This window comes from Hyperolius riggenbachi, chromosome 1 (genome assembly GCF_040937935.1).
Source record: "Hyperolius riggenbachi isolate aHypRig1 chromosome 1, aHypRig1.pri, whole genome shotgun sequence".
NCBI lineage: Eukaryota > Metazoa > Chordata > Amphibia > Anura > Hyperoliidae > Hyperolius > Hyperolius riggenbachi.
This window is the reverse complement of record NC_090646.1, coordinates 515,202,570-515,217,907: the sequence shown is the minus strand read 5'-3', so window position 1 is coordinate 515,217,907 and position 15,338 is coordinate 515,202,570. Positions and strand designations below refer to the sequence as shown.

The following is a 15,338-nucleotide window of genomic DNA, read 5'->3' as shown; positions in this document are numbered from 1 at the left end:
CCATACAATGCATACTACTGGCAGACATCACATGAGGCATCAGATATTCCCTACAATGCATACTACTGGCAGACATCACTTCCATACAACGCATACTACTGGCAGACATCACTTCCATACAACGCATACTACTGGCAGACATCACTTCCATACAATGCATACTACTGGCAGACATCAAATGAGGCATGAGATATTCCATACATTGCATACCACTGACATATCACATGAAGCAGTTGGGAAGATTGACATAATTTTATTGCTTATTTCACATTTACAAAGATACAAAACCCAGGACATATGCACCCTAGAAGGACAAAGATGACTTCCGAAAAGATGACATGATAAACGTGTCAGTCCTGAAGGATGTATAAAAAAAGGCAAGAATTTCAGAGAGACTGAAATGAGTGACTAGAAAACCTGGCTTTAGCCTGTACAGTTACAAAAAAATACAGAGCTGGACAGCCAGAAAGATGTGCCCTGGTGTGATTACACAGTAGATGTAGCATAAAAAGGCATATAAAAAGAACACATCTGCCCGGAGTATTGCGGAATGAGGATGGACTTTCAGACTAGTACGAGTGAACTGGGTTCAGCACAGAAAATAAATAACTAAACGTGAGCATTTCACGCTCCCCATCTCGAAAAGCTGCCAATTGAGCAGATTATGAACAAGAAAGACGGAACATAGATTGGAACACATAGTACGATAAACAATCTGTGTTAAATATTGCATTTTCACAATGACAGACATCAGCAGGGGGTGTAATGTCCTCTAGAAGCGGTGGAAGACCAAGAACTGGAAAGCGAGGTTATGCTGAGCGTTCCGTTCCCGCCCATTCATGCTGTTCTAGTTCTCCGCCTCCCACAGCTCATATGCAGACACAGTCTTCAGTTACTGTAAACACACCTGAAATTAAAAGCAGTTAAAAAGTACAATTTTCTCCTATTAACCGGTTGCACCAAAGTCCTATTCTGTAACTTTATAGAGCTGGAATTAGAATTTACTATATTTATCAGAATTCGCGTAGAAAACACCTCTGTTCATTACATGCTCCAGCTTTTTCGGGTGTCTCCGCCATATAAAAGGCTGGCATTACCATCTGCCAGAAGAAATAAAACCCTAAAATAAAATAAACCTAAATAAAAAGTCTGCTTCTCTAATATAAATAAGCAGCTGAGTGAGGAAAGTGAAACCAACCACCCAGAAGGTATCAGACCAGCAACTATCTGTATAGAACACAGATGTAACAGCTAGAAAGTGCCAACACTACTTCCTGTACGCTCCGAGGACCGAGTGTCACACTGCATGGTGGTCACAAGATGAACTGTCTTCATACAGTGAGGAGTCGCAGGCTAGAAGTTTATCAGATTTGCTTGATAGACGCCATCATCCTTATCAATCTGGAGGGGAAATAAAATGAACATATAAGGATCAGTCACTTGAGTGATAATACGTGTTCCATATCTGCTATCTTCCGGAGTCCACAGAAGCAGTACTAAGCACGAGCCTCTCTGAAGCCAACAGCTAAATGAGCTCTGCTGGCTGTAATGTGGAGCCTCTGGATCTGCAGAGCCACAGTGCGGATTGTCAGAGTTCGTTCATCAGCTACTATCACTAGTGAGGATCAAAACACTAAATGGGAAAATTCCGTCCAAAAAGAACAGGCATTCTTAGCGGCGCCAATCAGATCTGCAGCTGATTACAAGCGCTGTAATTACAGCACAGGAGATTTGGGTGCAGCCGGCGCCACCATAGACCGCATTAGGAATTACGGCTAGAGCGGCGGACACTGAGTAACTTTGGCACCGTGAGAAGATGGAGGTGAAGTTACATTTAAAACACTAATTCAGCCGCCAGCAATAGCTGGAAGCCGAATTACATCTTTCCCCACTATCCACGTGGACCTAGAGGGGGAATAGTATTAAACGCCGCCGGGAACTTGTGCAGCAGCAGGATAAGCCATACCAGCATGTCTCCCAGCTGCGATTTTATACGTATGCGCCTATTAAGTTTTAGCTCCATACACATGCTCAACCACTGTCTGAAGCCAACAAGGAAGGACAGGATGAACGAGATTTGTTAGGTCCCAACAATGATAAAAAAGAGCAGTTATGAACTATGTAGACAGTTCGGACAATAATTGGTGCTGGTCATTCATATCAAAAGATCGCAAACTACTCGCGGCTATTTGCGTACTCCTGGGTCCTCATTTTAGCGCTTTCCCCAAAGATCCGTTCGGCAGACCGTAGAATACAAATATGCTCCAGCGACATTCATCTCACACTGGCGAGGATCTCTAATTTAAGAACGATTGAGCACGTGTACGGCGCACCAAGCTGTGGTTCAGCGCTTGCAAATTCTGGCTCCAAGATTTACAGCTTAGTAAAAATGTATGCTCATTACCAGCACCAGGGAGTTGGAAAGGTCTCACATTTTCCTGTGCTACCGTGATACCCTACCAGTTTCCATTTACAACAAAAAATAAATGCATGTGTGTGACTGCTGCAGCAGGCTGCTTTGGGGAAGGCACTCATGTAAACTTATGAAAGATTTAAAGGACAATTGAAGTGAGAAGAATGGAGAGGCTGCCATATTTATTTCCTGTTAAACAATTCCAGTTGCCGGCAGCCCTGGGTAGTGAAACTTGTGATGCTGCACAGCGCACACTCCGCAGAATTACAGCATTGTTTAAGGCTGTAACTGTTCTATTAAAGTGAGTTTCTTGTAATATTAGAATACAAAATTTACTGTCATTTATGGGACAGTTTTAACCATCCGGAAACAAAACCGCAGATGTGAGACATACATGTGATGTTGCCAACATTAAGGTTTTTCATCAAGATTTCTCCAATATGTCAGTGGTCTAGGCCTGCGGAGCACGGACACTAGTCAATAGCAGCTGCTGAATAAAGGGGTGTGGGGCTTGCTGTTATACTGCAGCCATAATGCGGGTGCTGAATAGCTGGAGAGGCGGTTTCTTATGAGCCAGAGTCCAGTGATGTTACTGTCTACTTACGCAATTTTAGCACCCAGTTCTCTGTATTTGGCTTAATAGTTAACCCTTAGGGGTTCACACTCTGTGTTTGGCACACTGCTTGCCCGCAATCGTGATTTGCGTGCAAAATCTTGCAATTCAGAGCGATTTTGACTTGTGATTCCTGTTCAATAGAACAAGAATTACAGCACAATCGCTATTGATGGAAATTGCAAATGCTACTGTGTGAATGTATCCGTAAGGATACATTAGCAGCATCGCTTTGCTGATCACCAGCAAACAGCTGAAAAATCACCCAGTGTGAACCAGCCCTTACAGGGGAGCTTACTCATGGCTAATTACTGTGAGAAACAAGTGAAAAGTACAGTGTTCAATGGCTGCCGCTAGTTAGGATGCTATTATAAACGCCGATAGTTAAGCTGCTAAGTCGCCCAAAATGCTCACCACTCCTCACTTGCACGATGCTGTCCAAAGTATACTTTGTAACTGAGCATGCAGTGCTTTCAGCACACTACCTCAAACTGACTGCAGGTTGTTTCACGGCACCCACAGTTCCAGCAGTTCACGCCAGTTCATCCAACACTGGGCCTCCTGGTCACATGGAAACGGTTTAGGTCACAGGCATCTGCTAAACCGTGTTATTGTAGCTCAGGCCCTTGCACTACCTGACTATCAAAAGCCAATGAACACTATAATGGTTTCTCTCCTGCCATACTGGACTTGTGTGCAAGGAGCTGTGCAGATCTTATTGCTTGACACTGTTCAGCCACTATTGTATGGACACTATCAATGCATTAGTGATCAAGGACTTACAGACTTGTAGTCTTGGAGTCAATCAAGCACTGTGACAGAGTGCATGGCAGGTATGGTGTAGTAGCACAGCAGGCTCAGTGTGGATTGGAGAATAGGAGGGGGGGGGGGGGGGGGGGGTACTGCAGGAATGCGTGTTTTAATGTGGTGGGGGGGATGGGGTGTTATGGTTTTGCCTCAATTGTGTCAAAGCTGTATTTGATGCTTTTGTTTTGTATCTCAGTCTAGTGATTGACTGTATGTAGAAACCTGAAAACTTTATTAAACTCTCACCCTAAAGCAAATGCATGTACTTCCTTTGTTGGGTGCATGTGAAGTGCTGACTCAGCTTCTGTGACAGGAGAATTCTACTACTGCACCTTCTGAACTGGAACACCTTGGCCAGCACTGCCAGATGCCAGCAATCAGGATCTTCAGCAGCGTCAGCCACAAACAACTGGGTCGCCACTGCTGAACCTTCTCCCTTTGCCCCCCCCCCCCTCCCCCCATCTCCTTAGGGATGACAGATGATTGCCAAGTGCGACTGGCGGTGCAGTAGTGTGGCAGCCTTGGCTCTTGGCTTTCGGACATTATCCCCCCCCCCCCCCCCCCAACCTTTCAGAACCTGTAGGAGCCAAAACAAATTCCAGCTACAACCCCCTGTTTGTACTTGGCAAAATAAATGATTCTGATTTCTGTGGCTAAAAGCAAGATGGCCAACTATGCAGTTGGGTTTTTAAAACTGCAATAGATGCCAGACATGTCTAGGTACAGGAAGAGGTTTTACTTACCCACCTAGATTTTAAGAAATGCTATTAGTGGCAAAATATAAATCATGCATTTTGAAAACAGGCCAAGCTAAAAACCATAGATTGCAAGTCAAAGCAAACCATATCATTGTAATGACAGCATGGTAAATATAAATATACAGCACACATGATAAAGCTATGTGGCATGAGAGGCTGACACCCCAGAGACACAGCCTGACATTATGGTACGCCATACCTTGTAATCTCCTTTGGGTGGAATGTTGGGTTTCTGTGGCAGCTGTGGCTTCTTTAGAATCCCTGGCTTCTGTGCAGGCGCTGGTTTTTCTACTTCATCTGTTTCATTGTATACTCCTGCGTAGGCATAGTGCTTCTTCCTGAGCTCACCAAGACGCATCCTCTCATTCTGCAACATAGTCTCCAACTCAAGAACCTTAACCTGAGGAGAAAACAAACCACTGTAAATAACAAAACATGACAAAAGCCATATCTGCTAGCATCTTCACTTGAAAACACATCTGAAATGCAAATTGCCTGGCTGTCCTGCTGATCTTTAAAGGCACCCTGAGCAGGTTATAAAAACAGAATTTACACTTACTTGGGGCTTCCTCCAGCCCACCATAGGCCGCGAGGTCCCCCGGCGTTTTGCTGGCTCCGTTCCCTGGTCCCGGCTCTGGTTACACAACGACTTCAGCCTGAAGTCAGGTCTGCACCCGCTGCGGACGATGGCACATAGCTAGCAGGCACAAGAGTCCTGCGCATGCGCGGTTCACATAGCCAGCTGGAGTAATGCCGCAATTGTCCGCAGCAGGAAGCAGACCTGACGACTACAGGCTGAAGTAATGTAACAGGAGCCGGACCAGGGAAGGAGCCAGGAGAACGCCAGGGGACCTTGTGGCCTATGGTGGGCTGGAGGAAGCCCCAAGTAAGTAATTTTTTGTTTTAACCTGCTCAGGGTCCCTTTAAGCCATAAACCCTGAATAAGCATGCGGATCAAAGCATGCAGATCAGATGTTTCTGACTAGATTAGCTACATGCTTGTTTCAGGTGTGTAATCCAGACAATACTGCAGCCAAAGAGATCAGCAGGATGCCAGGTAACTGGTATGGATTAAAAAGAAAAGAAAGAAAGAAACAGGTCAGCCACCTCTCACCTTTGGTATACAATACTTTAACTAGTGCCCCCCCCCCCCCCCCCCCACACCACCACTCTGTAAACTTACAAGGTTAAAGTTCTTCCCCTAGTGTTTCTCTGTGGAATGAGAAGAGTATTGTATAGTGTTAGCCATCACTAAAAGCAAGAAGTTTTGAATCATGATACCATTTATTGGCTAACCTTTAAGTTTGCCAATAAATGTTCTATTGTTTCAAAACTTTGGTCTGTGAAATAAAGGATTTTACAGGGATCTTAGCAGCATATTTTGGAGACTGCTTAACTACCTAAAGCCCGTCCCACGCCAATGGGCGTGGACGCGGTGGCAGCCCCAGGACCGCCAAACGCCAATTGGCGTAAAGTCCTGGGGCTCTGATTTGCAGGAGATCGCACGCAGACGCAGGCGCATCTCCTGCTCGGGGGGCGGAGCTCTGCCCCCTCTTCAGTCTCCGAGCGCTCAGGAGACTGTTAGATGGCGTGGTCGCAGTCTATTTACATAGTACAGCGCTGCGATCAGCAAAAAGCGCTGTACTGAAGACAGCCGTGTGACACGGCTGTCGCCCTGATACACAAAAGAGCGATCGGCAGTGATAGGCTAGCTGGGAGAGGGAGGGAGGCTGGCTGGGGGAGGCAGAGGAAAGGTTTTTTTATATACATATACATATATATATATATATATATATATATATATATATATATATATATATATATATATATATATATATATATATATATATATATATATATATATATATATACATACATATATATACATACATACATATTATATATATATATATATATATATATATATATATATAATAGTTACAAATATTTATTTACAAAAAAATAAACAACTAGGGGGCTATCAGACCCCACCAACAGAGAGCTCTGTTGGTGGGGGGAAATCACTCGCGTGCTGTGTTGTGCGGCCCTGCAGCTTGGCCTTAAAGCTGCAGTGGCCATTTTAGCTAAAATTGGCCTGGTCTTTAGGGGGGTTTACCACTGTGGTCCTTAAGTGGTTAAACGAACCTCCCTCAAGTGATGCTCAATAATTGTGAGGGCTTTTGTGGTGCAGCAGGCATTTACTTACTCTGTAGCAGCTCCATAGCCCCCCAGTGTCCATATGGAAGCCTCCATCTTCTATCCACCTTGCTGCAGAACCACAGGTTCCTGCAGTTTTATCTTGAGCCCCCAACTGTGCAATGCATGCTGGTAGATGTAATTCCCATTAAAATGGTTACATGATGTAACAACATCAATGGGAGCTACATCTCTCAGCATGCATCACGGAAAAACTGCAGGAACACCTGAAGTTCTGCGGCAAGGGGGATAGAAGATGGAGGCTTCCATATGGATACGGAGGACTACAGAGCAGCCCCTTATAGGTAAGTGAATGCCTACTGCACGACAAAACCTGCACAATTAACGATCATTCTCAAAGTGTACTGCTCAGATCCATTTAAGGGAGTAGTGCCAAGAAGAACTCACTCAATGCTTGCCCCCAACTTACAGCTGCCCTACAATGCAATTTTTATATCTCTTTTCAATGCGATTAGGACAATGTTTCTGATTGCTACATTTAAAAAAAATCTGACCAATGTTTCACATACACACAGGGGTACAATGAACTCTCGTTAATCCCATTGGCCCTTTGTACAAAAAAAAAAAAATAAGAAACTGGCCATGCTATAATTATTAGTCATACCTGGGCCTCCATCTCTTCCTTCTTCAGCTTAATCAGAGACATTCCAGAGAAATCCATAGTGTCTGAAAGAAAAACTTTATATAAGACACACACCATTATACTGCATTAGAGGTCATGGTTTGTTAGTCATTAAAGTATCACCAGAACTTTACTGCAAATATTCAGGTGATTCACGCCTTGTAAAACGTACTTGCAGCATTTAAAATCAAAATTTTCTGACAATACTGGTGGACTACTACACCAGCTACCACCGTGTTATACAATACAAAAGCTGGGAAAACAAAATAGGATATTGAACCTGTGATTGTAAAAAAAAAAAAAAAGCTGGACATGCAAGCTGTTCTAGTACCCTGGGGTGCCAACAGGCAGCGGAGAAATGGAGAAGAAGCACTGTGCACTTTCACTGCCTGCAGGAGTCCTATAATTAACGTTTAGCCACTTTTTCCTAGATGTATTTAAAAGGACACCCTCTGACATACCATATTTTGTATATGTTACTCCAAGTACATGCAAATTGTATGCAAATCAGAAATCAAATGCAACATCTGCTCCTTTTGACAGGTCCATATCAAACTTGTATAACACATTTAAATTTGCATCATCTTCGAATTATTAGCATCTCTTATTGCCCATTCACTAGCTGTGTATGGTAAAGCATGCTTGAAAAGTATGTGTGTCTCAGATGGGGGGGTTGGGGGTGGGAGTCCTTGGCCAACAACTTCTTGGTAATATTTCCTAGCTAGGAAGAAGGTCTCTGGCATAAGTGTTATCAATGGTGCAATTGTATAAATATCTCCTAAGATACACAAAATACTAGAGATCTACTGTAGCCTGGGATTCTGCCTTGTTTTGCATAAAGTTGATTACCAGTTTCCCCCAGGCTCAGTAGTTAGGAAGGGGTCAAGCTTGTAAAAAAAACAACTGCAGTATTTTGCTGCATTGGGAAAAGGCATGCAATGACTGTCTATAGTGCAGCTGTGTTTTCAGGAGGCATGTGCAATTCCACATAGCATTAAAATAAAAATTCAACCTGCACTACTTTTCCACACAACACCTGTGTTTCCTAATACAATCACTGCTAGAGTAAAAAAAATAAAAAAATAAAAAATGGGTGCGTTAAAATGCACACAAAGCTAGCAGAGAATCATGCAATTCCCGCTGACAGGAGGGGGCATCATTCCATTTTAAGTTAGACAATTGTTTGGGGGTTAAGTGACCTTCATGCGGAATACAAACTTTACTACTCTAAAGAGAACCTGAACTGAAAATAAAAAGTCAAAATAACCATACACAGGTCATACTTACTTCCTGTGTAGTCTACTCAATCTCTTTCTCCTCTCCTGCATCCCATTTGTCCACTGTGATCAATGGAATTCTCAGTCCTCCATTTTAAAAATGGCCATTACCCCATAACAGCTTCCTGGTCAGCACACTGTTAAACTGTAATATCACCCACTTGAGAAATAGGAAACCATGGACATTACCTTGCACATTCAGTTGTAACTGACAGCTGCTGATATATAGAACTGACAGCAACTGGTATGTTTCAGTTCTGACAAAATATTGTCAGAACTGGAAGGTATCACTGTAAGAAGAAAATGGTGAGCTTCTGAGAGGAAAGGATGATGGGGTAAGCATGTAATATTCATTTGCAGGTACATCATGTGTGTTTATTTTAAATATTTGTACTCACTTCAGGTTCCCCTTAAGAACGATGGAAGAGTTTTAGGGGTCTGCAGATATTCTTTATAGTCTGTAGTCAAGCTTTTCACATAATAGATATGGATTGATACTAGAGACTGCCTTTTGAGCCCATAGACTCTGCAATAACCTCCCTAATAAAGGGTTTAACCTCCCTGGCGGTTAATTTTTTTTTTCCTAATTGAAAAAATCCTTTTTTTTTTTTTTTTATTATTTTTTTGTTTCATGTAAAGCTACCAGAGTGGTAGCTACATGAAACACCACTAGAGGGCGCATGTGGCCCTCTAGTCCGATCGTCGCCGCCATCTATAGCAAACAGGGGAACGCGTATATAACGCGTTTCCCTGTTTGGCTTCTTCTGTCGCCATGGTGACGATCGGGATGACGTCATGGACGTCAGCCGACGTCATGGATGTCCCGTCCGGAACTCATTGATCCGGGCAGCGCAGGGCTCTGCCGGGGGGGCCCTCTTCAGCCGCTGCGTGCGGCCGATCGCCGCAGAGCGGCGGCGATCAAGCTGTGCGCGCGGCTAGCAAAGTGCTGGCTGCGCGCACAGCAATTTACAGCACACAAATCGCCCACCAGGGGCTGAGATCTCCCCCTGCGCGGCATAGCCCGAGCTTACCGCCAGGGAGGTTAAAGGATGCCACTTAACCTGCCTCAAACATTGAGGTGGATATTTTCATAGTTAAAGGACACCTGAATTGAGATATATATGGAGGCTTCCATAATTATTTCCTCTTAAACAATACCAGTTGCCTGGCAGCCCTGCTAATTTCAATTGCTGCAGTACTGTCTGTATCACACACCTGAAACAAGCATGCAGCTAATCCAGTTAGACTTCAGTCAGAGCACTTGATCTGCATGCTTGTTCAGGGTCTATGGGTAAAAGTATTAGAAGCAGATTATCGTATTGGAAGCAGATGATCAGCAGGACAGCCAGGCAATCTGCATGGTTTAAAGGAAATAAATAGGTCAGCCTCCGTATCCCTCTTACTTCAGGTGTCCTTTATATAAGCATATTGACACATGCCAAGGCATGCCATAAAGTACCAGTAGTGAAAAGCATACCTTTCTCTTCCACCTGTTCCTGCCCCGATTTTGTAGAGGTCATCACTTTGGCTGCCATCTCATTCACATGGCGTGAGCACTGCTGCAGCTTAGGCAGGTTCTTGCTGTTTTTATCTGCCTTTACCTATAAAACATTAAGTTGTCAGTCTTCTGTTTCAGCTGAACAAAACTTTCCAAACAAACACTGAATAGGTATAGACAAAACCTACATTATATCAGGAGAAAGTCACACACACATTGTAGACTATGCACAGTCCTGATTTTGACTGAAAGAAATTATATGGTAGTAGGTGCAGTTGAAAGGTTCAATGTAAGTCTGGTAATACACAGTTTTTTTTTCACTTCTATGAGAAAATAGATCAGAAAAACGATCAAAATCAGACCAGACCTCATCGAGCCATCTATCTGCCAAAAAAACTCAAGTGTATTCCCAGTACTAAGCTCAGCGTATAAGTTTTGGAAAGGCAGATCTAAATGGCTCACTACATTGCTCAAACTGAGGCAGGGCCAGCAGTCCAGGCACTCTTTCTACAGTGTGCTGGTATGAGCAACTACTCACTTGGATAAAGGGTGCATGTATGACAGAGGCATAAGCCTTCAACCATAGATCTAAAGTATTAAAAAAACACAAGATATCCCTTTTTATTTATTTATTTATTTTTATCCTACAACAGTCTAAATATTTCATTAGTTCTTTGAATGTGGATTGCCCTTTGCACAGGGCTATTCTCTTGGCTGCAAATGCAGATCCTTCCAGCCTTACCATTCGCACTCAGAGGACCACTATCGTGACAAATTGTAAAATTAAAAATACATGTAAACACAAACGTAAGATTTGTTTCTCACAGAGTAAAATGCGCTATAAAATACTTTTCTCCTATGTCGCTGTCTCAAAGTAGGTAGTAAAAATCTGACAGAACTGACAGATTTTGGACTAGTCCATCTCTTCACAGGGGATGCTCAAGGTTTTCTTTATTTTACAAAACCACTAAGTGATCAGCAGTTGCTCAGTCCAACTGCCAGAATTGTGCAAACAGATGGTGGTGGGGGTGGCCTGCATCTTTGTATAGATCCTTTTGAGGAAGTGCTTTTGTAAAGAATACATGAAATACTGAGAATCCTTCATGAGGAGATGGACTAGACAAACACCTGTCAGTTCAGTCAGACTTGTACTACCTTCGGTGACAGCAACACAGGAGAAAAGTAATTTATAGCTCATCTTATTCTGGAAAAAAAACCATGCTCTACTTCTTATTTGTATGTCTATACATGCAAATTACATTTTACAATTTTTTTGTGATAGAGGTCCTTTAATACATCACTGGTTGATGAAGTACCCTATTGGATAAAGTAGTAAAATATAGTTTAATTATGACCCTTCATCATTATGGTTCTAAACGGTTTCTGTAGTTTATTTACTGCTCTGGTTAAGCTATAACTGCAACCATCAGAGCAACTAGTCATTGAATTGTGATCTGCTTGTAAAGTAAAACAATGTGCATGTTGGCTATACATGCTCTATGCGACTTACTTTGGAAGCTGCTACCAGCTGCGCTGTGCTGGCTGCAATTTCATGGGACCCCACAATCAGCTCTTCATATTTTCCTTTATGAAGGACAACGTTATCTGCAGATTCCCTAAACAGAGGAAAAGTCACATGAGATGGATACTAAACACACTATTCCCTTTATTAATTTCACATTCAAACAACAAAATGTTTAGCTAAAACGGTCTATAGCTAGACATAAAACACAAATAGTTACACTAGCTGTGTGGCTCCCCATCCCACAGCCTTCGATGCAGAGATCAGCCCTTCTGTCCAGCGTGAGTTCTTGGCGTAAAACTCCTGAGTTGTTGCTGCTCCCTATAAAGAAAGGAAAACGTGAAAAAGTCAGGAAGCCATAATATGTTAAAACAAAGACTTATTAGGAGGCATCTTAATAGTATAAGTGACTCAGTGTCATCAGTCCTGTATAATGGAGCTCTAGTGAGGATCCCAGCACTTACACCCTCTAGATTAGAGCATCATTCTTTGCTCAGATAACAAATGCAGCCATAAAAGAACCTGATCTGAAGGGTGGGCCCCAGTACCGGAGGCAGTGAAGTAGAATTTGGGGAGGCACTTACAGTTCTGGGCTCCCCTGTAGTTACACCCCTGGGTGTTAGGGTGATGGATGACATGCGATACTCAAAAATAAAGCATCTACAGTGTGTTTCGATATAAGCCAGACTTTCTGGTCCCTGAAGAAACACTATCCCCACAAATTCCTGGGTACCACTTTAATGCATTTGAACCGATGAAGCCACTTAGTGGTAACATGTTTTAAGAATTAAATATAAAAAAATCCATACTAACATACTGTGGCCTGGGTAACATTGTTCACAGACTCCTGAGTAACAAGCTCCCCCTCCAAAGCGCAGCTTTAGCTGACAGAAACACATACAGTTGCTTGCAAAAGTATTCGGCCCCCTGGACGTTTTCCACATTTTGTCTCATTACGGCCACAAACATGAAACAATTTTATTGGAATTTCACGTGACAGACCAATATAAAGTAGTGTACACGTGAGAAGTGGAACGAAAATCACACATTATTCCAAACATTTTTTTTAAATAAAGAACTGCAAAGTGGGGTGTGCATAATTATTCAGCCCCCTGAGTCAATACTTTGTAGAACCACCTTTTGCTGCAATTACAGCTGCCAGTCTTTTAGGGTATGTCTCTACCGCCTTTGCACATCTAGAGACTGAAATCCTTGCCCATTCTTCTTTGCAAAACAGCTCCAGCTCAGTCAGATTAGATGGACATCGTTTGTGAACAGCAGTTTTCAGATCTTGCCACAGATTCTCGATTGGATTTAGATCTGGACTTTGACTGGGCCATTCTAACACATGGATATGTTTTGTTTTAAACCATTTCATTGTTGCCCTGGCTTTATGTTTAGGGTCGTTGTCCTGCTGGAAGGTGAACCTCTGCCCCAGTCTAAGTCTTTTGCAGAGTCCAAGAGGTTTTCTTCCAAGATTGCCCTGCATTTGGCTCCATCCATCTTCCCATCAGCTCTGACCAGCTTCCCTGTCCCTGCTGAGGAGAAGTACCCCCAAAGCATAATGCTGCCACCACCATATTTGACAGTGGGGATGGTGTGTTAAGAGTGATGTGCAGTGTTAGTTTTCCGCCACACACAGCGTTTTGGATTTTGGCCAAAAAGTTTCATTGTGGTCTCATCTGACCAGAGCACCTTCTTCCACATGTTTGCTGTGTCCCCCACATGGCTTGTGGCAAACTGCAAACGGGACTTCTTATGCTTTTCTGTTAACAATGGCTTTGTGCAGTGCATGACTAATAGTTGTCCTATGGACAGATTCCCCCACCTGAGCTGTAGATCTCTGCAGCTCGTCCAGAGTCACCATGGGCCTCTTGACTGCATTTCTGGTCAGCGCTCTCCTTGTTCGGCCTGTAAGTTTAGGTGGACGGCCTTGTCTTGGTAGGTTTACACTTGTGCCATCCTCCTATTTCTGAATGATCGCTTGAACAGTGCTCTATGGGATGTTCAAGGCTTTGGAAATATTTTTGTAACCTAAGCTTGCTTCAAATTTCTCAATAACTTTATCCCTGACCTGTCTGGTGTGTTCTTTGGACTTCATGGTGTTGTTGCTCTCAATATTCTCTTAGACAACCTCTGAGGCCGTCACAGAGCAGCTGACATTAGATTACACACAGGTGCACTCTATTTAGTCATTAGCACTCATCAGGCAATATCTATGGGCAACTGACTGCACTCAGACCAAAGGTGGCTGAATAATTATGCACACCCCACTTTGCAGTTATTGATTTGTAAAAAGGTTTGGAATCATGTATGATTTTCATTCCACTTCTCACCTGTACACCACTTTGCATTGGTCTTTCACGTGGAATTCCGATAAAATTGATTCATGTTTGTGGCAGTAATGTGACAAAATGTGGAAAACTTCAAGGGGGCCAAATAATTTTGCAAGCCACTGTAGATCAAAGTCACATTAATGATTTCACTGCAATAGGTAGACAGTTGCATAGTATCTAGAGGATATACACTCTAAAGCTGCAGCGGTGTAACATTTCAAAAGCAATTGTCCCAAGAAGCTCATTTTTTTCTCTTGAACTGATTTTTACTGTGAATGTCTCGAAACAACTCTTATTGTTTTTCCAGAGCAAGGACAAGACATGTGAAATGTGAATGTACAGACGGCAGTGTAGTGTATAAATGCATACCCTTCCACTCTCCACAATCTCCTTCTGCAGATCTGTTGATGTAATAACAAGAAGTCTAATGGCCTGTAACAAAAAGAAACCAATAGCTCCTTTACAATTGTTGAATCCCAACTCTTACATACTTATAACATTGCATTGTAAAAATATTAAAGAGGAATTGCTGGATGGAGTTCTACTTTAAATTGTTGACAACGTTAAAACCTTGTTTGTTTTATTCTATAGACCCTCATTAGAAAGATTCCGGTCAATTTGTTGATCGTTAAAAGTAAGTAAACTTCTGATGGCAAGAAATAAAAAAATAAAAAAAAATTGGTAGAAGTGGAAATCGCCACAGCAGGACGCAGCAAAAGTCTAAAAGTGCTAAAGGAATGTTTTGGCTGGATTTTTTTTATGTAAACAGTGAAAAGATGATACCAGAAAATGCCATAACCTTAGTTTTGGTGCTTCTGGCTAGAGAAATTCAACTAAAGTATAGACCAAAGTAAGATTTAAAATGGTGGAAAAAGTCACAAATACTTAAATAGAATCTGTATTGTTAAAATCACACAAAAGTAAACATACCAGTGCGTTAGGGGACATCTCCTATTACCCTCTGTCACAATTTCGCCGCTCCCCGCCGCATTAAAAGTGGTTAAAAACAGTTTTAAAAAGTTTGTTTATAAACAAACAAAATGGCCACCAAAACAGGAAGTAGGTTGATGTACAGTATGTCCACACATAGAAAATACATCCATACACAAGCAGGCTGTATACAGCCTTCCTTTTGAATCTCAAGAGATCATTTGTGTGTTTCTTTCCCCCTGCATCTCTCATGCACTGAAGTTTCAGGCTGCTCTTTTCTTCCTGCAAACAGCTTTGCCCTTGTCTGTAATTCCTCACTATGTGAAAGCCCAGCCAGCTCAGAGG

At 42.6% G+C, this 15,338-nt stretch overlaps 1 protein-coding gene across 1 annotated transcript in view; it reads right to left on the bottom strand.

Annotated features, from left to right (window-relative positions):
- Positions 1–237: 237 nt before the first annotated feature.
- HIP1R (huntingtin interacting protein 1 related) overlaps positions 238–15,338 on the bottom strand; it is a 186,399-nt gene continuing 171,298 nt past the window's right edge. The window contains exons 26-32 of the mRNA XM_068244209.1: positions 14,433–14,495; positions 11,948–12,048; positions 11,716–11,821; positions 10,185–10,308; positions 7,413–7,474; positions 4,791–4,991; positions 238–1,401 (exon numbers count right to left, since the gene is read on the bottom strand). Coding sequence (XP_068100310.1) covers positions 1,354–1,401; positions 4,791–4,991; positions 7,413–7,474; positions 10,185–10,308; positions 11,716–11,821; positions 11,948–12,048; positions 14,433–14,495 — 705 coding nt within the window. The 3' untranslated portion in view covers positions 238–1,353. The remainder of the gene's footprint in view (positions 1,402–4,790; positions 4,992–7,412; positions 7,475–10,184; positions 10,309–11,715; positions 11,822–11,947; positions 12,049–14,432; positions 14,496–15,338) is intronic.